Source organism: Nyctereutes procyonoides, unplaced genomic scaffold (assembly GCF_905146905.1).
Source record: "Nyctereutes procyonoides isolate TBG_1078 unplaced genomic scaffold, NYPRO_anot_genome, whole genome shotgun sequence".
In the NCBI taxonomy this organism is placed as follows: Eukaryota; Metazoa; Chordata; class Mammalia; order Carnivora; family Canidae; genus Nyctereutes; species Nyctereutes procyonoides.
The window spans coordinates 12291380-12313454 of record NW_026575132.1 but is presented as its reverse complement, the minus strand read 5'-3'; the positions used below and the strand labels follow the sequence as shown (position 1 = coordinate 12313454).

General features: G+C 40.8%; 2 protein-coding genes across 12 annotated transcripts in view; one reads left to right on the top strand and one right to left on the bottom strand.

The window, feature by feature from the left end:
• The window catches only part of RAPH1 (Ras association (RalGDS/AF-6) and pleckstrin homology domains 1), a 96093-nt gene extending 83189 nt beyond the window's left edge, over positions 1 to 12904 (top strand). For 4 of the 6 annotated variants that reach the window (XM_055345286.1, XM_055345285.1, XM_055345283.1 and 1 more), the window contains 2 exons: positions 2621 to 2763; positions 5300 to 12904. In XM_055345286.1, coding sequence (XP_055201261.1) covers positions 2621 to 2763; positions 5300 to 7351 — 2195 coding nt within the window. In that variant the 3' untranslated portion in view covers positions 7352 to 12904. Of the gene's footprint in view, positions 1 to 2620; positions 2764 to 4655 lie in introns of all 6 variants that reach the window. The other 2 variants (XM_055345288.1, XM_055345287.1) reach the window with 2 other exon arrangements.
• A 607-nt stretch (positions 12905 to 13511) lies between these two features.
• The window catches only part of ABI2 (abl interactor 2), a 125643-nt gene continuing 117079 nt past the window's right edge, over positions 13512 to 22075 (bottom strand). For all 6 annotated transcript variants that reach the window (XM_055345223.1, XM_055345224.1, XM_055345226.1 and 3 more), the window contains one exon: positions 13512 to 18081. In XM_055345223.1, coding sequence (XP_055201198.1) covers positions 17906 to 18081 — 176 coding nt within the window. In that variant the 3' untranslated portion in view covers positions 13512 to 17905. The remainder of the gene's footprint in view (positions 18082 to 22075) is intronic.

The following is a 22075-nucleotide window of genomic DNA, read 5'->3' as shown; positions in this document are numbered from 1 at the left end:
TGAATGAATGAATGAATGAATGAGAGACAGATTTTCTCTATGGAAGATTCTAAATGGTTTATGTAGACATTTTGCCCTCAAGGAGATGGACCTTATTCCACACCTCCTTAAGTTTGGTTGTGCAAGGTGACTTGTTTCCAAAGAGGATAGTTGGAGGGGGGGGGGAGTAACTTTACAGTAGAGAAACCTGACAAACAGTACCCTAGTCAAGTGATCAAGGTCAGTATCTTCAGTAATACATTCTATTGATAGCATGTACCCTTCACATAATGTGATGGGATTGGTGCTTTCCATCTCTTGGTCTTCCTCTCCAAATTTAATAACTCAGTCTAATCAAAAGAAAAACAGGAGAAAATCAGAACTGAGATACATTCTGTAAAATACCTGACCCAGTACTCCTCAGAACTGTTAAGGTCATCAAAAACAAGGAAAGCCTGAGAAACCATCATAGGAGACATGACAACTAAGTATAATGTCGTATCCTAGATGGGATCCTGGATCTAAATAAATAAATAGACAGACAGACAGACACAGACATTACAGAAAAGTTAGTGAAATCCAAATAAAGTTTAGAGTTTAGTTAATAGTAATGTATGAGTTTCAGTTCCTTAGTTGTGACGAATGTACCGTGGTAATGTAGAAAGTTAATAATGAGGTAAATTGGTTTCTAGGTATATAGGTACTCTGTACTAGCTTTGCAACTTTTCCATAAATCTAAGACTATTCTGGAAATGTTTATTAAAGAGGAGGAAGACACTTTGAGATGATGGATTGAGAAAGGCAGGATAAGAGTATAAGATTTTAGAAAAAGAAATTAAGGGAAAGATTGAGGAAAAAAGATGCCATAATATTTTTTTAAATTCATAAAGCCTTAATGCAGGTGCTTCCACACATTTTATGAAATGATGTGCCTTTTCCTAGTTCAGCATCAACCTTCCTTATACAGTGTTAAGTATTATGCAGACTTTTAATATAAATTATAAAATCATATACATAAATGCTGAAGAGAGTGCAAGGATTCACACGTTCCAGCCTCCTATCTAATAGGCTGTTGTTCCGGTTAGTAATTAAGTAGGGATGCAGGAGGCTAGTGGAGTTGTAACTTAAAAAAAAAAAAAAAAAAAAAAACGCAATTACACAAGAAGCAAGTATTGATGAGGATGTGGAGAAAAAGGAACCCTTGTGCACTGTTGGTGGGAACACAAATTGGTGCACAGCCACTGTGGAAAACAGTATCAAGATTCCTCAAAAAATTAAAAATAGAACTACCCTACAATCCAGGAATCACACTACAGGGGTATTTACCCAAAGAATACAAAAACACTAGTACAAAAGGATTTACGCACCCCTGTGTTTATGGGAGCATTTTTAGAATAGCCAAACTATGGAAGAACTATGGAAGCAGCGCAGATGTCTATCAATAGATGAGTGGATAAGACGTGGTAGATGTAGATACAGACACAGACACACACAACTGGACTACTGTTCAGCCATAAAAAATGAAATCTTGCTATTTGCAGCAACATGGATGGAGCTAGAGAGTATTATGCTAATAAGCAAAATAAGTCAGAGAAAGACAAATACCAAATGATTTCACTCACATAGGGCATTTAAGAAACAAAACAAACAAGCAAAGGAAAGAAAGAAATAGACTCTTAGCTATAAAGAACAAACTGATGGCTACTGGAGGGGGGAGGTGAGTTGAGGGGGAGGGGTGAAAGAGGTGAGGGGATTAAGGAGTGCACTTACCACGATGAGCACTGAGTAATGTATAGAATTATTAAATCACTATATTGTACACCTGAAACTAATATAACTATGTTAATTATACTGGACTTAAAAAAGACTCAGCAATTGAATGATGAAGAAAAAAACTGCATGGGTTTTATCCTGTATTTTTTGCCTAAGGACATGTCTCAATTTTATCCAAAGGAGTTTGTGGCTACATCTCTGTACTGCTTGTTGGCTGGACTTGATAAAGCAATCTAATAATACCCCCTCCACAGAGTCCTTGAATGGGACTAGCTTTAACATCTGAATCTCTACCAGATGTCAGCCATTGGACTAGGTGCTTCCTTCTGCATGGTTATTTTACCTGACTTGGGGTCCAGTGACAGTATCTCCCCCATCCCTCACCTGGAATGCCAGGCAGATTGCAGTATATCCTCCACCATTCCCAGCAACCTTACACTCAAGTGAGAAGTGTTTTCTAGGGATTCGGGTTTTGGCACCACAAAGCAGCAGCTACACCAAAGCCTGGTCTCCAGGCAAGGCAAGAACACCTCTTCAGGGTTGTCAGGTATAATGTATATATATATATACATATATACATATATATATATACATAAATATACAGTAATGTGTATATGAACCTTTCATTGTAATTCTCAGTCACGGTGAATTGTTCAAAAAGAATCAAGATTTCCTACTGGCCCTAAGATAAGGGAAGTTTTCTAGAGGAAGGTTCAAACCATGTTTAAATGAAACAGTTGAGTAAAAGTAACTTGTGCAGTTCTGCATAGTATCTGATCTTGTGTAAAAGAGCTCTCTAAATGTACATATTCACACTGTCGGAATAACGACTTATTTAATACTATTTCTGAAAATCTGTTTTAAACAGAGTCTCAGTCAAATCATTCTAATCAATCTGACAGTGGAGTGTCTGATACTCAGCCAGCAGGACACATCCGCTCCCAGAGTATTGTGAGCTCCATCTTCTCTGAAGCCTGGAAACGTGGCACTCAGTTGGAAGAGTCCAGCAAGGTAGGTAACACACTTATGTTAACTTACATAAAAAGACTCTGGTGTTCCATAGGTTTAGTTTGTTGCTCTTTTATTCCTTTATTAGGACTCTGTCTTGGCCCTATTTTAGTATTTTTTACTTTGACTTCTCTTCAGAAAGGGATATCTGTGAACTGGCTCTAATGACCTAAGATCTCAAACTGGCAATTTAATGACTTTATCGATGACTCAGATGTGTAAGGAATAATGATTTCTTCCTTCTCACTGTTAATTAATTTGGATGGAGCAATACCATTTAGTGCCAGCATCCTAACTTTGTTTCAGAGAAACTGCTCATGGTTCAGTGATTTATTCAGACTCATTCCTTTGTCTTCTTTTATGCCTTTTGGCATTTTTCTGCACAATGATGAATTTTCTCAAATTTTAGTACATGCAGAAGACTAAATTAAAATTAATCCTTTTAAAATTTTGGATCCCTGAGCTTCATATGGTAGCTTGTTCAGTGACACTGAAGGACAAGTTATAATTATTGCAGAACTATTTAGAAATATAAAAGTTCTTTAGTCTGGGTGAGAGACATCACATCAGACTGCCTCTGGAGCTCTGTGGGCAGCCCTGTGTTCTGGCTGTACTTGCCAGCAGGAATAGCTCACCCATCACTGGGGGTCAGTGGCACAACTGGCCTGACCATTGTAGTTTTACCCAATAATTTTTTTTTCCCCCTTTGGTCTGAATCACTTACACAAGTACACTCATCAATGAGAATTAAATAGATAGTTTCCCTTAATTTATTCCTTTATTTGCATTAAGTGGTGTGTTAACTGCCTCTCAGCAAGAGGCATTACTAGCCCATTGTGGGGGTGGAACACTTTGTCTTAGAAATAAATACTTGAAAATTGGTCCTAATGACCTGAATTCTCAAAACACTGACAGTTTGTTGAACTCCCTTATCAGGGGCTCAGACTTTTAAGAACTAATTCTGTCTCCCTTTCCCCACTTAATCAATTTGGATGAAACAGCCTTAGCCGGTGCTAATAACTAACTCTGTATATGTAGTTAGGCAGATTTATGCAATTTTGATATTTAAAGAAAAGTCTTCTCCCTTACTGAATTTTTAATAGTGTTAATGACCATGCACATATTAAATGAAAGGCCAAGAGAAAAGAGAAACATAAAAGCATAAAAAGTCCAAATGCTCTGTGATGAAGCAGCATAGTTGGTCTGGTAGTTTTAGAAGGAGCGTGCACCCTGCCATGCAGCAGTGATGGTCCATCTGTCTTGACCCCCACCTGTGTTTCTTTGTTACCTCAGCCTCAGGTGCCAAATGAGAAGGCCAGCACAGCTAAGGTCTGCATCCCTGCAGCAGCCAAGACAGGGTCAAGTTAAGGTCAGGGGCTGTTCTTTGGAAACATTAACCTGGGTGACTCCTGTAACCAAGTCTCGCAGACTAATGCTTTTACTTTGTGCAGTATTTAAGGAAACATGTGAGTGTCCTGATGGGTATTAGAATTCAGCCCTGTAACGAGCCTTCTAGTCTACTAACCTGAGCGTTCTTGATGCTAATTAGAGATCATTCATAGTTTGGAAACAAATGGTTTATCTTGGATCCTCACAGTTTGTTTCAAAGAACCTAAAACGTGTACCTAAACTTATTAAACCAAAGGTCCTTCCTTTGCGCTTTTCAAAAATACTTGAACCACATTCATGCATGAGTGGCTCCATGACACAAGTGCCCAGGTGTGCTAATTCGGGCAGTGCCAGAGGTGCCCAGAGGGGCTGGTCAGCAGGTTGTTGGCAAACTCTAGCTCTCATTTTTTGATATATTTCCTTTAGTTTTCTAAGGTTTCCTGTCATTTTCTCCTGGCTTTTTCTGTATGGCATTTTTATAATCTTTTGCTGTAATGTTTATAAAGCATTTCTTTATGTATTTTCCAGTAAAACAAATGTAAAGAATGCCCCCCCTTTACCTGCATTGCTGGACTTCTGTGCATGTTGGATGCAAGTGTCTCACACGAACACGAGTGTGTGTGTCAAGCTCATTCATTCCTGTGTGACTGTGCACGCCTGCTGAACATTCTCATACTCTCACGTGTCAGCTTGCTAGCATCAAAAAGTCATCCTCATTCCTCGGGAGGCCCTCCGCCAGCACTCCTAAACCCAGTTATGGCATCTGCTTGATGTGGATGCAGCAATGGACCGAAAGGTGAACTCGAGCCATCACATCCCCCCTGGCCACAGTCCGGGTGGGGTCAGTGTGCAGGTGTGTGAAAACAGGGCTCAGAAATCAGACCTCCCAGCACTGACCTGCAGGACATTTTTCTTAGGTTGTTAGTCAGCCTTGCCCTTTGAGAGTATTGCGGAGTGAACAAATTCCCTGTGCCCTTGTTGCCAGGGAGTCTTAATTTTCACCTTCCTGACACCGGCCTGCTGCTGAGTCCTTTCTCGCATGTCCCAGATTCCTTGCTGTTTAGTTTTACACAGTCAAAGCTTACCTCTGTAACTGGTGTTTGTTGTGTTTTCTCTCTCCCACCCCACCTCCCTTTTATGCTCCTTTTAGGCCAGAATGGAGTCTATGAATCGACCCTACACTTCACTTGTGCCCCCTTTATCCCCACAGCCCAAACTGGTCACGCCCCACACTGCCTCACAGCCTTCCCCACCTCTACCGCCCCCACCCCCACCACCCCCTCCGCCCCCACCCCCGCCCCCCCCACCTCCCCCTCCCCTGCCCAGCCAATCTGCACCTTCTGCGGGCTCAGCAGCCCCAATGTTTGTCAAGTACAGCACAATAACCAGGCTGCAGAACGCTTCTCAGCACTCAGGACCCCTATTCAAGCCTCCTGCACCCTCAGTGATGCAGTCTCTGGCCTCCACCTCACAGTCAGGAAAGCCTCAGATCCTGGTGCCCCCCAATGGAGTCGTTCCCCCACCGCCTCCTCCACCCCCACCGCCCACCCCGGGTTCAGCTATGGCCCAGCTCAAACCAGCACCCTGCACCCCGTCCCTCCCACAGTTCAGCCCCCCACCTCCTCCACTGAAGATTCATTACGTTCAGCACACCACTCAAGTGGCTCCTCCAACGCCACCACCACCCCCTCCTACCCCCGGGCCCCTCCCTCCCCAAGCACCCCCCAAACCCCTTGTGACTCTGCCCCCACCGACCAGCGCCAAGACTGTGCCACCTGTTATGACGCAAGCTGTGCCACCCACACCTACTCCTCCAGCCCCACCAGCAAAGAAGCAGCCAGCTTTTCCTGTTTCCCATATTCCACCCTCTCCCCCTGCTCCCCCAGGTCCGGTCCCCCCACCCACGTTACCCAAGCAGCAGAGCTTCTGTGTAAAACCACCTCCCTCTCCTCTATCCCCCGTGCCCTCCGTGCCCTCCGTTGTGAAGCAGATAGCCAGCCAGTTTCCACCCCCTCCAGCCCCTCCCCCTGGGGAGCCACCCTTCAAGCCTCCCTCCACAAATGTGGCCCCACAGTCCCCTCCTGCTGTGAAAGCAAAACCCAAGTGGCAGCCCAGCTCTATCCCTGTCCCCTCTCCGGATTTCCCTCCTCCTCCTCCTGAGAGCAGCCTGGTGTTTCCTCCACCACCTCCTCCTCCTCCACCTCCCCCTCCTCCACCACCGCCGCCACCACCACCAGCCCCCGCCCCAGCCCCGCCTCCCCTGACAACTACACCCACAGTTTCTCCTGCCTCGGACAAAAGTGGATCTCCAGGCAAAAAGACCAGTAAGACATCCAGCCCTGGGGCAAAGAAACCTCCCCCAACCCCACAGCGAAACTCCAGCATTAAGTCCAGCAGTTGTACAGAGCACCCTGAGCCTAAAAGACCCTCAGTGGACAGTCTAGTGAGCAAGTTTGCGTCGCCAGCAGAACCCTCAGGGTCTCCCAGCAAAGAGACCCCACCACCTCCAGCAGCGCCCCCCAAACCTGGAAAACTCCATCTTTCTGGAGTCAACCTTCCCGGAATTCTCCAGCAAGGGTGTGTGTCGACAAAAGCGTCTGTTCTGAGTGGGCGTGGAAAGGACTCTGTGGTAGAGTTTCCTTCTCCTCCATCCGACTCTGACTTTCCACCCCCTCCACCTGAAATAGACCTTCCTCTGCCCCCCATAGAGATTCCAGCTGTGTTCTCGGGAAACACCTCGCCTAAAGTGGCAGTTGTTAATCCTCAACCACAGCCATGGTCCAAAACATCCATGAAGAAGGCGCCTCCACCCACACGCCCCAAGCGGAACGACAGCACCCGCCTCACTCAAGCGGAGATCTCGGAGCAGCCGGCAATGGCCGCAGCTGTGCCACAAGTGCCCACCTCTCCCAAATCCAGCCTTAGTGTCCAGCCTGGATTCCTAGCCGACCTCAACAGGACACTGCAACGGAAGTCCATCACTCGGCATGGCTCGCTCTCTTCCTCCCGGGTATCCAGAGCAGAACCCACAGCCACCATGGATGACATGGCGTTGCCCCCGCCCCCCCCTGAGCTGCTTTCTGATCAACAGAAAGCTAGTTACGGAGGTAGTCATATATCGGGCTATGCAACGTTGCGGAGAGGACCCCCTCCCGCTCCCCCCAAGAGAGACCAGAATACCAAGCTCTCAAGAGACTGGTAGTTGCTACCATAGGACTTTATTTTCATGGTGTCTGTAATCAGTTCTACAATCAGCTCAACTGATCACCTATGAATTCTGGTGTTCAGAGCCTCCTAGTATGATGTTTGTATTCAGGTAGTATCCAGCTATGTGTGTGTGTACATGTTCGTGGACACACAGAGCTATACATATATAGAGATAGTGTGTGTGTATATGTATATATATATGTATACATATATGTTTGTGTATATGTATATATATAGCTGAGAGTGAGTCTATTTATTCCTTTTCGCTCCTAATCTGAAAACGGGCTAGTGTATTTTGGGTGGAAGAGGCATGGAAGGGGATGTGTGTCCTGTCCCTTATGATTTCTATTATCTATCATGTGGATTGGACCAAAAACTTCTAATGACTTACTTAGAAGGCATTTTGTAAGTGTCCATGTGCAGCTTCTCTGTGCATGTTGTATATTATATATTAAGGAATAGACGTATCATGTGCTGTTTCTCAGTTTGAGAAGACAACAGAATGTTTGGTGTATCGATGGGACTTTTGTGTTTGTTTTTTCCCCAGTTGGCTGACGTTCGAACTGCTTGGCTGACACTTCATCACTCATACGTGAAGGGGCACTTTAAGTCAGGAAACTGTCAGCATCGTGGGTGGGTCAGTAGCACAGTACGGGGAAGTCGTCACAGATGCTGCGTCTGTCCATGGCGGGGCACAGAGTAAACAGGTCATGGAACTAAGGCATTCTAGCTGAGTCGTGCTGCCATGATCACACCTGTATCTAGGATGTGTTCAGTCACAGGTAAGCTCTTTGCCTGCCATCCACGGATAATGGAGTGCTGTAATCCCGGATAATTCTTTTTGTACTGTTGGAATCTTTTTCATGAGCTTTGTGAAGCCTCATCAAGCTTGGCTTCGTGATCCTTGTTTTGATTTGTTGAAGAGAATATCTGACACAGTACCCCTGGAATGCTCCATCCCAGTATGTCTTTGGGTCACCAGTTATCTTACAGTGTGTGCTTTAGGTAGATGTTGATAGTAGAGATCTGTAGACAATTGCTGTATCAAATATACACATCCCATGTCTGACACAGTGCTCATTACACAGAACAAAATCACCTTCTGAAATGTGTTTTTGTATGTTGCTCTAGGATGGGTGATTAGGAAAAAAACAGAATTGACCCCTGTGTGGGTATCATTGTGTATGGACTGCTGTGTAGAACAAAGAATTCATTTAAGTATGGGACTGTAGGAGAGGGAGGGGAAAATGAGGTTTTTGGCAATTTCATCCTTAGCTACTGGAGCACACTAGGATTCTTGCTTGCTGTAGCCTGGCTGTGGAGATTTGTCCAGGTTACCAGGTGTTCCGATGGAGTAGTGTAGTCAAGTACATCAGTGACATTACATATTATGCATGTGCAGTTGGTAGAACATGGAATCCTGGCTCTAATGACACACTACAATTCACGCTATGCTTATGCTTTTTTTCTTTTCTTTTTTTTTTTTTTTTGTCCTGAGAGTTTTTCTTGGTATATGAGAGAAATGTGTCTCATCAGTTTATGATGATAAAGTGACTGTTAGAAATGCAACCTCAGAGCTGCTCTTAAAACAATAAGAACTAGCCATCCCAGCAGTGATAAATGAGCACATCTTGTAATGAAAGTCTCTACCTGTTGTGAATAAGGATTACCAGTGGAAACTGCAAAAATCTTGGACATTGTCCCATAAAGAAAAAGTGAGGTCAGTGCAGTGGGGCAGAGATAGTAAATAATTTAAGAATAAGCAAAACATGTACTAGATACACAAGGCATTCCTATAAACCCACCTCCAAAAGTACTGCATCATCGAGAATATGAAGTGGCACCCCCCCCCGCCCTATCTCTAGGATATTGGTCAGCAATTCAGGTGGTTATAAAGCAATAAGAATACCATTGTGCATTTTTCAAAGCCCTGCTTCTTTAAAAGATACTTTTTGGATCTTTTCATTTGTTCTCAAAGTTCTGTGTGCTTGATATTCTTAGGCTTATGAAGTGACCTTCAACACATCTGCATTGTTAATTTAGGCATGCACAGCAATCTCCGTTGAGACGGATTGCCAAGCTCCACTGTAACTCATGAGTGATGTAGTTTCCCATGGTGTTCTTTCTGCCTACAGCTTTATATTCTAAGAATCACCCTTAATTTGTTGGGTAAAGTTACTAATAGGAATCCAATGATAAAAATACTCATCCCTAGGGTTTTTGTTGTGGTGATGGTCTTTATTTTATATGAAGGTGGACTTCAACTCTCCTGTAGGGGAAAACCAATAATGTTCTCTGTCTTCTTTCACCCATGATTTGAGCCCTAAGATACAGCCTTGGTTTGTTCAGTGGGGGGTTCCCTAGGACTTCTTGGTTTCTGTCGGTCCCAATAGCCGTCCGAACCAATGCTTCTGATGCACAACTTTCCGGAAAGAGCAGACATCCTTTAGAATATGGCAGCAAGCAGAGAGCAGGGCCAGAGGAGGAACTATGTCATTTATACCGCAGTCCAGTGGCTTGTCTAAAACAAGCCTTTACATTTCTCCAAAGACAGAAAAGGCTATTCATCAACTTTTTCTCCCTTTGTTTTATGTGAAACGCTGAATAATTAAAAAAAAAAAGACCAAAATAATACATTAGATTATACTTCTAGCTTTTTATTCCCTAGTAGGGTGGGATTTTTGTTGGGATGTAGTTCTGTGGGGTTCTTTTCAGACTTCTGTTATTTTTGTAACTTCTCTCTGGTGCGCCGGTGGAGAACACCTACTGCCAGAGGACACTGGTACTGTGCCTTCTTCCTGCCTTCTGCTCAGCAGCTCTTCCAGCCCCATGTGTCTTGCTTCTGGTCAGAGAAGAAAATCTGGACAGCTGACGTGGCTGTACTGAAGAGTGAAAAGCCTGCTGTCGAGGGCAGTGCGAACAGGTGCCTGTTTCAGCTAGTGACACCCTTAACCTTTACCACAGGTAATTTCAGAATCGGATCACCCTGTGTTTAAAGTTTTGGCACCAACTCTGAAGGGCACAGAACCTATTTGGTTAATAAAACAACAGACACTAGGTTCTAGATAAAAAATATTAAATGCTAGACTATTCTGTATTGAAATTTTATTCATCTGGGCTTTTACTACCCAAATACATTATTTCTTCAGATGTTATAATTTTCCCTTAAGAAAAATATTCTTACGGCTTTTATAGGTACCCACTTAACATAAATTGGGTTTTTCCAACTTCTGGGACTTCTTAAAGATTGGTGACTTAAAAATAACAGGAAACAATTTTCATCAGAAAATTTCAAAGTAACGTAGACAGGATGGTGTTTTATCGCCCTCTAATATCAAGGAGCTCCTGCCCACTGATGGCATGCTCAGCTAAAGCTGTGAACTATCTTGGAAGTCCTCTCTATGAAAGTTTATTTGCCACTAAAAACAATGCCGAGTTTATCAAGAAAGTTTAAACAAAATTAGATCATGAGTAATTCCCATAGAGCAATAACTAAAGATCAAGATTAAGAGAGCTCAAGCTTTGCATCCAATTAGAGTTTCAGAAGCTGCTTTTCTGGGAGAATACAACTGCTAATAAACTTGTGTCAAGGGTGTAAGAATATAAATTAGCCTGGAAAAAAGTGTCAGGTAATGGTATAGATTGGTTTTATTTGACTGTCAAGCCAACAGAACTGTTTGTCACCTTTTTTCCTCAGCTAAAAGCAATTTGTTACAAACAGGTGATTTTAAACAAAAAACCTTTCCCTAGTTTGTTAATTTTTTCATATACCTTCAGAGCTAATAAATTATAACTGATATAATGTCTCAGATTTTATTCAGGTTCAGACCAGTTAAGCCTGTGTGGTCCTCCTGTTTGATTACAGGTGTAATGATTTGCTTGAAGTAAGGATAATAACCCGGATTTGTATACTAGAAGAGGTCTATTTCTAGAACTCCCTGCTAGGTTGCAAGTACCTCTCAACACTTGGACTTTTGTTTTATACGCTTTACATCATTTATATAAAGTGGGTTATCCCTAACCCTGTAGGAGTATGTGATCATTCAAATTGATGTGATGAATTAGAGAGATGCGAATAAATATCCCACTAACTTTTAAGATTTGTTTTCCTTTAAAAATCCAATAGAAGAACATTTCTACACCTTTACCAGTCTGTCCCTTCCAACTAAACAAGTTCTGTGTTCTCAATGTACCATTGGAAGGTCTATATGTAAAAGAAACCTAAAATTTAGCTGTAGAATAAATTTGCTAAATAAAAACAATATACTTGATAAACACATAAGGGAAAAAAATCTCCAATTTGTTTCCTCTTTGTTGAAGAGAAGACACTAACTGCTATAATCCCCAGTGCCTTGAACTCTTTTGGAGAAATAGCATTAAAAAAAAAAAAATCCAACAAGCAAACTTTGAGGTGCTAATGAAAGAGAAGGAAGATGAGTATTTGTAGTTTGTGCAGAAATAGATAAAGCGTCTGTCTCACAAGAGATGGCTTCATCTACCTGAATGGGGTCTGGCCGCTTTCTACCAAAGACATTTAGAGAAGTGAGTCGAGTCAGGGTGATGGCAAATGCTACATATTAAAAGATGGCTAAGTTCAGAAGTGACCGTGTTGATCACGGATGGCTGTTAATACCAAGCTTTCTACTGTTGAAGCCTCAACCTCTTCTTAGGCAGAACATGCTTGCAGCACTTACAGAAAGTCTTTGCATTTTGGGAACTGTCCATTGTTTGTCAGATTTATTGTAACCTAATACCAAAAACTGCCATTTTTCATGATTCCTACCTACTTCCTGTATCTTTTTTTGTACTTGTAAATAATCCCTCCTAGAAAATAAGCATTAACTGGAATGTTTCAAACAATTTTGCTTAATTTCATCATTGGCCACTAGTGAACTCCTTTTATAGAAATGTACAGTACAATATCATCAGCTTGTGCTAAATGTTGTAAAAACACTGTTTACTGTTTTAAAGGAAAATTGCACATATTTAACTGGGATTGCTCCTTTTCCCATTTCTTGAAAAATGGAGTCAAGGCTTACAGTGATACCTAGGCTGTGGGAGCTTTGCCATAAATAAATAGATACAATGTAGGAATATAGTTTTTTAAAGCATGAAAAAGAAGGCAAAAGGAACTGCATTATAAAGTACCTGATAGAGGGGACATTATTCAAGCGATTATGCACAGCTCAGTAAAGGTGAAGTTACAATTTTTCTTTCAGCTTTGTTGCTATTTTCTTCTGCTTAAATGTACGCTCTCATTTCATTATGTGCCTTGCTCCCTGATTGTGCAAACCTATATATAGATACATATATATATATATATATATATATATATATATATGAGAGAGATATATTCAGTACTACTGACGATGTTTTTTTGTTCTGCTGGATTAAGTTATTTTCCAAATTACCAGTTACTGTCAGCGAACTGTTGTAATGGCTTAGGACAGTAGTCATACAGTCAGTGTAAATTTGTTTTCAGTTATGTGTTTTCATTATGTCAGCTTACCCAATCCTTAATAAAAAGAATACATAGATTTCATTTAAACACGGGGACTGGACTTTGTTTGTGGATCAGCATCATTAAGAACTTGGTTTTGCTGTTTATGTTGGGGTGTCCAATAAGGTATGCGGTCAGAACAAATTTAAGCTTTGGCTAAGATTTTTTTTTTTCTTTAAACAAAGTACGACCATATCCAAAAAAGATGCTTTTTGCTTTGAAGCTTTGGTATCACAATTATGGGTTGGTCTGCTGCCATGTCAACGTATGTGTAAATGTGGGTTTTTTAAGATTTATTTATTCATGAGAGAGGGAGAAGCAGGCTCCATGCAGGGAGCCCAACGTGGGACTTGATCTGGGACCCGATCTGGGACCCCAGGATCACACCCTGGGCCAAAGGCTGACGCTCCACCACCTGGACGTCCCTAGATGTGTATTTATAATGTAGTCACAAATCACTATCATCATTTGCCAAACTACAGCAAAAAAAAAAAACCCCAACACTTTCCTTTTTGTATTAAAGGAATTGTATTTAAAGGCAAGTGATCAGAAAACCCTCAAGTTAAGTTACAGCAACAGGGAAGGATTTTCTCCAGTACACTTCGACTTACCACCTTAGTAACCTCTTTGAAAACATTCACAAGACATTTGGACATACTTTGTAGAATTTTATTTAGGTCAAGTTCTTAGTACACAGCAACAATTTCAAATCACAATTTTGAAATTAAAAAGTGAATATTCCCCCATTCATCTGGAGGTGGCTTAATGGCACACACGAGAAACATTACTGGCAATAGACTGCTCCCTCAAGTTTTCCTGCATGATTTCTACTCAACTCCGAACACCAACCCTCCCTGCAGGAGCTTAAAAATACAACTGGCCAGATCACAAATTGTTTAACATTCTTTTTTGTAAACCATTTTAAGAAAGAAGATGCATGGACACAAAATATGAAAAATTGCTTTTCCATAGAGTTCTGAAGTTGCAAAAGACATTTTCACCATAATGTGAAAATACGTTTTGTTTTCGTGTTTTACAAAAAAAAAAAAAAAAAACATTTTGCAAGGATCACTTATACACAGCTAGGCCCTATCGTGTCATTTGTCAATTTTTTTAAGAATTATGACATTCTCAGTAAGAAACAGGACCAAAGATCAGCATGAAGTAAACGTAAGGTTATAAGCACAACGCCTCCGTTTAAGAACTGTTTTATAAATAAGGCTCTCTCAGATAAGGCTGTTTGCTGTGCTCCTGCCAATGCTGAAATCAGGTTACCTATTTTTGCTACATAGTACTGAGTGTAGTAGTAGAGGGGTTAACACGAAGATTATTTTCACTAATTAAGGTTGCGCTGAGTACACTCCTTTAAACAGTTTGAACACTGATGGTATTTATTGGAACAGCATATCTTTTCAAGTATCTTCCTGAAGACATCAAGTAGCACTCGTAATTTTTAAAGAAACATACAGCACATTCAGTTAAGACAGCTGTAGAAAGCACAGGTGTGAGTCAGGAACTCTACCGTTGTTAACCAGCTGTTACCTGAAATGAAACATCTAACCTTATCAGTTAAAATGAAAATGAACTAAAATTTTTAAAATCTCAGCTAGCTCTAAAATTCTATGATTCTAAGTATATCATGTGAGGGAAATCATCACCTTAACACCAGTCAGGAGTTCCTGGCCAAAGAAGTTCAGAAGTGAACAGATGGGAAGTGATTCAGATCCCCATTCTTTTCGAAGACTTGGCAGTCACCTGCCAATTCCTCCATCAAACCCTTAGTGGCCTTCAGGACATGTCATGCTCTCTCCACCAGGAGAAAAGGTAATAAAAAAAAAAAAATGAACAGTTCTTAATGCAGAAAGGTACCTGCTAAAGAAAATGAAGACAAAAGGATAAAAGCAAACTACTATCATTTTGATGCCTCTCAGGCAGAAAAATCCTAAGTATTCCTCTGTAATCAACATAAGACTTGGGGAGCACAGCTCCATCACAGACATCATTGTAGAGATGCATGAACCTCTAGCTGGGTAATAAACAGAAGAAGGGGAGGGATGAGAATGTCTCACCTAGTGATGTTTAGGAACACAGCAAAAGTAGCAGGCAGGCCCTTGCCAACCCTAAGATGGGAACAGCAGGTGCCCCTGAGGGAGATAGAAAGTAGCCAAACAATGGAAAATACTGAACAAGACATCTTAAAAGATTCATATTTATTCCAAATACAACAGGCTGAATCTCTCAGGTCTAGATCTTCACACTATATTGGTTTTTGATTTATTGCCTTGGCCATAAGGTCAACAAGGAAGTGTATTTTCATTCATTTCCCTATGGCCTTTAAAACAGTAGTACCAAAGCGGCAGGGGGGAGGGGGCCTCTTAAGTCACTTTTTTAAGGAAAAAAAGAAGCACTTCAGAAGGAAAAAAAAATCCCTCTCCCATTAGAGTCCCTCTATCCCGTTAAAACGGTTGCTTACTAGTCAGCAGATTTTAGACTTGGATCATCTTTGCCACAATATTATGTATCCTGTAAGATTTCTGCATTCATTTCGAATTCCTACTACCAACCATCCTGTAGTTCATAAAAAGATAAATGGGGGGAACTTACAATAAATCAAGAAATACTACCTTCACAGACTATTAATAGCATGCAATCTATGAAATATTACATACATTAAAAGTCTCCAATTACTGTAGGCCTGGCCAGTCATCATTACATAGCATCCTTCCAAGACAATATATAGAATTCAAAACTGTACAGAAATTTAAAATATGCAGAAAACCAACAGGTGTTTTAAAAACAATTGTATACGTTAGTACTAAATAATACAGAAAAAGTCCACTGCCCCGTGGATCCCCCTCCACCGCAGGCCTTCCCTGTGAAGGGCTGCGTCAGTGTCTGCTGCATGCCACGATCCAGCAGGCGTCCAACAGGCAAGCTGACCACCACGAACTTTTTTGCACAATTATCTTCCCTGCTTCTGTAGGTGTGAGCTGTGAGAACTATACTGGATTTCAAAATACCCTCTTGCCTAAAAAATCCACTAAGCTTTCTCAGGACAAAGCTATTTAAGTAAAAACTGGAACACATCTAGATTTCAAAACAGTTTTCCTAGTTCTATGCCAACGCTAAGATGACTTTGACCTCTCCAGGCAGGTGGTCCTGGTACATAAGGAACCTGAAGCTCAGAGGACATTCAGGGCCATCACTTTAAAGGAAAACAGGGCATAAAGAATGTCAAGATGACCTGACAAAAGCATGAAGTGGAGGCAAGTTAATGAAAGCTAAATTCAAAGTGTTGAAGAAATCTAAAAGCAAAACTGCTAACTTGTTTGTGGGGAAACCTCTGCAATTTTGCAACAAAGTCTTGATAAGGGAACTCTATAGCTGGGTCTCAGTTAAATGGTGATGAAGTTTTGTGCGCAGATAACAGATTCACAAGTGTAATATTAACTTTTGCTTACACCATCTGAATTCCCTCATACACCAGTGCACTTGTTCAGTTTTCAATCAAATTCCTCTATCTACACTATCCTTTTCAAGGCCTTCAGATTTGAAATAAGTGCAGTGATTGACTCTCCCCCTTTCACCCAGAACTGGGTAATTAGCTGCCAATGGCTCTTCTGGCCAAGCCCCTGGGACTGGGACAAACCCATGGAGCTGGGTCCTCCCCATAGTATCCAGCTGCTGAGCAGCAAAGCCCTCCTGGACCTTTTCAGGTCTTAAACTAATTAAAGAAGTGATGACTAAAGCCGTCGACCTTACAAACTCCACTGAATGTGAAGCTGTAACTTGTACAGACAAAAAAATATTTATCATTGTTTTGCTCAAAGTTATCTTAATTTTTATCTATGTAACTGGGTAAGTATTTGGCCTCATACTTCTTATCCCACTAGTCTTCGTCTGAGATAAAAGGTTCAAATTCTTGCCAAGAGCAGCAACTTCAAAAGCCAATCACAAAACTGGGAGAGTATTTACCTTTCCTAGAACTAAGTGAGCAAACTCAGTAGCAGCTAACACTGGCCATTAACAACATTCAGAGAGCACAGGAGCAAGCCTTTGATTCCCAGTGACTGTCAAGAGACCTGAAAAGAACTGCTATTTTTCAAAAAAGAATGTTTTCCTAAATAGTGAAAGAAGTAAAAAAAATAGCTGGTCTGACCTCCTAGATTCCTGGAAACCGTGCCTAAGGCAACGGTCTAGGAAGCCCACTAAGCAGAACATTTCCTCCAGTTCAGTCTCTTCAGAACCTCAGAAAGCTCACACCTTGCCTCAATGCCTACTTCAGTGTGTGAACCAAGCTACCACACGCCACACGTCTGGGTCCACAAGCCATCCCTGGCAGTGCAGTCTCATGCAGCAGCAGCACAGTAAAATCAAACCAGCAATTGTTAACCATCCTCAGAATATTTGGGGACTCATTTCATCATCCTCAATCTACAAACTGAAAAACATGAAGTCAATGCAAGTCTGCAGCATTAACTCACTTGGTGCACTCAAGTGCTGAGAGAATGCAGAATTTACAGTGTTAAGAGGAAGAAATAAGCCATCGAAATGGTTATCAAAACGGTTAAGTAGGATATTTAAATACTAGTTCACTCCTCCTCATACAAGTAGAAGAAAGTGTGGGGCTAGGGTACGGCACTAGGCCGCAAGGCTGACCCTTTAGCACAGGCACTGAGAACATCCAATGCCACAGATTCTGCAGGAGGAGAAATCCCAAGGGTGTACAGTATTCCTGAGAAAGATCCCAGATTTTCTGAATCAGTCTTAACCTGATTTGTTTTACAGGGTTATATGCTGTTTTACCTCTGACATATTTAGAAATGGTCTATTTTAATCCAGACAGCTCAGCATAGTACAAATAACGGCAGAAAGATCCATTTGTTCAGATTCAGCTTGCTTTTTTAATACTGGGGAATAAACCAAAAAAACAAATAGTTTGTGTCATTTGTATCCTTCCTGCATTTCATTGGAGGGGAATCCCCAGGGCCTTTTGATAATCTGGGAAGACCTGACTATTCCTGTGAGGGGACACAGCGCTGCTGAGCTTTACTCAGAATAATGCATGATAGACTCAACATAATTGCCAGGAAAGAGCCCAGTCACTCCATTCATAACTCCCTCATACCAACCATCATCATTCTTCTTGATGACATAAATAATGGCTCCTTCCTGAAAGGACAGCTCATCTTCTTTGTCTTTTGTATAATCGTAAATTGCCACAACTGGAGGGGGGAAAAAACAAAACAAAAACAAAACCAGGATGTGAAAAGAATAACATCCCCCAGAAAGACAGAAACAAATAAATGAATGTCCGTCCTTTCCCAACTTATGCAGCACTTCAGTGAGTTTCTAAACACAGACTAAAGAAAAAATTTTTTTCTAATACTCATTATATACAATAGAATCCCATCTTGGAGAGGTTAGGTTCAAAACAGTATAAATGGCAAAAAAAAAAAAAAAAAAAAAACACACACACACACACACACACACACACACACATTTAGTCAGACTTACCCTTCAAGCACCTACAGGAAAATACCTTACTGAAGAAAGATGCACAATCCCAGAACTGGGAAAGATGGCTGCTACTTCAGTTGAGCTTGTGTTGAAGCACCGTGTTGTATAAAAATATGTATCTTTAAACATGAGAATTATACTAGTGGAGTGAGGTGCACCATAAAAGGCAAATGAGAGAAAACAAGGGAATAGTAGATTTACATCCACTCAAATTTTCTAAAGCCTGTGCCTATTCATGAAGTAGAATAAGTGGTGGAACTCCCACAAGTTTTTTATGTGTCAATGATGGGGATTTGATATATATATTCTTTGAAAATGCATGCTGCGTTGTGCCAATTTAATATATCCACAATGACAAGCCAAAAATTTTAAGAAAACAAAGACACCTGTAAGCTCTCCTGTTATTTTCACTGTTTAAATAACTTGGTAATTGGGGCCTTTCAACAATACCTGAGATAATCTCTGGTTGCTAATTATTAGACCTCTACAGTTTAGTTAAATTGGGATACCTTATAACTTGCTCAACTCCACAGGAAGATTAAATAAAAGGATCCTCTGTACCTTTATTATACCACTCAGATCTTCACTCAATAAAATCTCCATCTAGCCATCAATCTGATAAGTATACACTAACACTGTTAGTTTCTTATGGAAACTTAATCCTCACATAAATAAGAAAACAAAATTACAACAAGGACTTAACAATGTAGTGCAACTTGCCCTAGTTAATGGTTTCTGGCATGCTTTAGTAAAAATTAAAGGGCTTTTTTAAAAAAAAAGATTTTATTTATTAATGAAAGAGAGAGAGAGAGAGGCAGAGACACAAGCAGAGGGAGAAGCAGGCTCCATGCAGGGAGCCTGACGTGGGACTCGATCCAGGGACTCCAGGATCAGGCCCTGGGCTGAAGGCGGCGCTAAACCTCTGAGCCACCAGGGCTGAAAAATTAAAAGGCTTTCTTAATCTCTATTTGCCATTATAGTAATCTATTAAGGATACCAGAAAGTACTTCAGAGGAAACTAGGAAGAGTTTATAGTGTCTACTTCTCAAAATATAACCAAACATCTAAATACAAATACAATTAGATGACACAGAAGTTTAAATATAAGAGAATATAAGATATGTAACGTACTTCGTACTTCTAGTCAACCTTATTTTTAGCTTTTCTTGAGTAGATAACATTCTTGATGCATCTGGAAATGCAAACCCACTGCAAATAATCAGAAGGAGAATATCCTCCGAGTTCTACAAATTCTACCTCCTACATCTCTCAAATCCAAACCCTATTCTCCTTCATCACCAGTCACTGCCCTAGTCAGGGCAGCAGTCTTTAAGAATACACATAGCACTTAGTACCCAAAGATTTTATAAGCAATATGAGTGACAGATAATTACATAGAGACACTTTCTAGATTCTCAACTTTGAAAATACTGCTTCCTTACATCTAAAGCTAACACAACATTATATGTTAACTATACTGGAATTAAAGACACACATACACACACACACTGCTTCCTAAAACTAGTCTGCTGGAGATGAGACATCAGTCATAAAAATTCTCATTTCCTATTTATCCTTAATTGTGGACTACCTTAAAGTACAAAACAGCTCTGGGTGCCAAAGGGATAATTCAAAATACTTAGTGTGGTATTAAAGAATTACTCCATGATCAGACCCAACCTGTCTGCAAGTTATTCATGAGAGACACATAGAGAGGCAGAGACATAGGCAGAGGGAGAAGCAGGCTCCATGCAGGGAGCCTAATGCGGGACTCGATCCTAGGACCCCAGGATCATGCCCTGAGATAAAGGCAGATGCTCAACTGCTGAGCCACTCAGGCATCCCCCCCTCTTTTGCTTTTAACAAAATTTAACAAGTATTATACTGGAGTTACCAATGGACACATGATCAAACATAATTTTTCAAGACTGAACATTATTTGATTTTGGGCAGATAATGCTAAAGGAGTTTTAAAAATTGAGTGACAGTGCCACATGAAGAATGTGAACAAGATTTTCAACACCACTACCTCAGCTGAGGCTCTCATCTCTTGCTGAGGGAGCTATCCAACCTGGTCTTCCCAATTCCTATTTTTCTTACTGCCTACTCTACACTATTACCAGGTTATCTTTAAAAAAAAAAAAAAAAAGCTAAAATATAAGTCATGGGAACTTACTATTAACCTACTTAAAAATCTTCCACAATTCCCCTCTACCATTAGATTAAAAAAAAAAAAAGGAAAAAAAATGCAAACACCTCAGTAGTATTCAAGGCTTTTTTTTTTTTTTAATTTTCCAACTACTGTATTCAAGGCTTCCCACCACTAATTACAACTTACTTCTGGAACTTCCTACACTCATGCCCCACCCTTCTCCTTACAACCACCATGTGGCATGTGACACTACTCACTATATCCACAAAGGCCGTGCCCTTTCACTTAGAGGATCCCCTCTGCTTGAACGGCCCTTCTTGTCTTTCTTCTTTGCCTGAGAAACTCCTACTCATTATTCAAGACACACCACAAATGTGTCCTCTGAGAAGCTTCCTAGAATCCCCAGATAGGATTATCTATTCACTTTTTGACAATCATTAATAGAGCATCCATGCTGATTTTTAGAGATACAAAGGTGAACAGGACCAGGGACTGTCATAGTCTTGTGAGGACAGAGATATCATCTGCTAAGTTACAGTACACTGTTTATATTTCTACCAAGAAGTTACGTCACCAAGCTGCAAGAACACAAGAACAGATGGCCTGATGGAAGGAAGGGATATAAAATGGGCACTGACAAATAAGTTAAAGTTTGCCAGGAAGATAATTTAATAAAGAGTTCAGCTAAGATTCCATCCCAGATCAAGCTTAGGACTGTGGGTAAGAATGTGGGCTCTAGGAGGGGGGTGGGGGGCGGGGAGAATGTAGGCTGTAGGGTTTTACTATCTAGACCAGATCCCAGCTCTACCACTTGTAAGTTTTCAGAGCATACTTACTTTCCTAAGCTTTTTACTCAATTAAATAATGGGAATCACAATAGGCCTAACACCTCAAAACAATATAACATTGTTATATTAAAAAAAACAATGAACATACAAGATACAGTCCAGGGCCTTGGTTATGATAAATAAACACTATCTATATAGATGTTACCTTCTTTTATCATTAATAACTACTGATATACTACTTTTTTTGTACTAACATTTTCTGTTATATAAATTATTTCTGAACCTCAATTTCCTAGTTTGCAAAATGGGGACACCAACTGCCTTACGTATGTCCTTGCATTTTGCCTAGGACATAATAAATACATGAAAATAGCTGTTCTTACCCAAGTTAAATCAAGATACTTACATATATACATTATCTCCATTTGGCTAATATGGGCAATAATCAAGGGTTAAGATAAACCACACCTCCGATGGCAGTGGTTCTTAAACTCTGGGATTAATGGTAGAACTTTAAAAATTCCTGATGCCTGGGTTGCATGCCCATGGATTCTGGTTTCATAGGTCTGGAGGTGCAGATATATTAAATGATGCCTAGATGACTCTAAAATGCAGGCAGGGTTGAGAGCTAGGCCCTACTACAGTCTAAGCTAACAAAATGAGTCATTAGGCAGCAGCTTTAACACTGATGCACACTCAAACAAAAAAGCAACCACAAGCAAAGCATGGTTGGGTCTTTTTGTTTTGTCAGAAAGAATG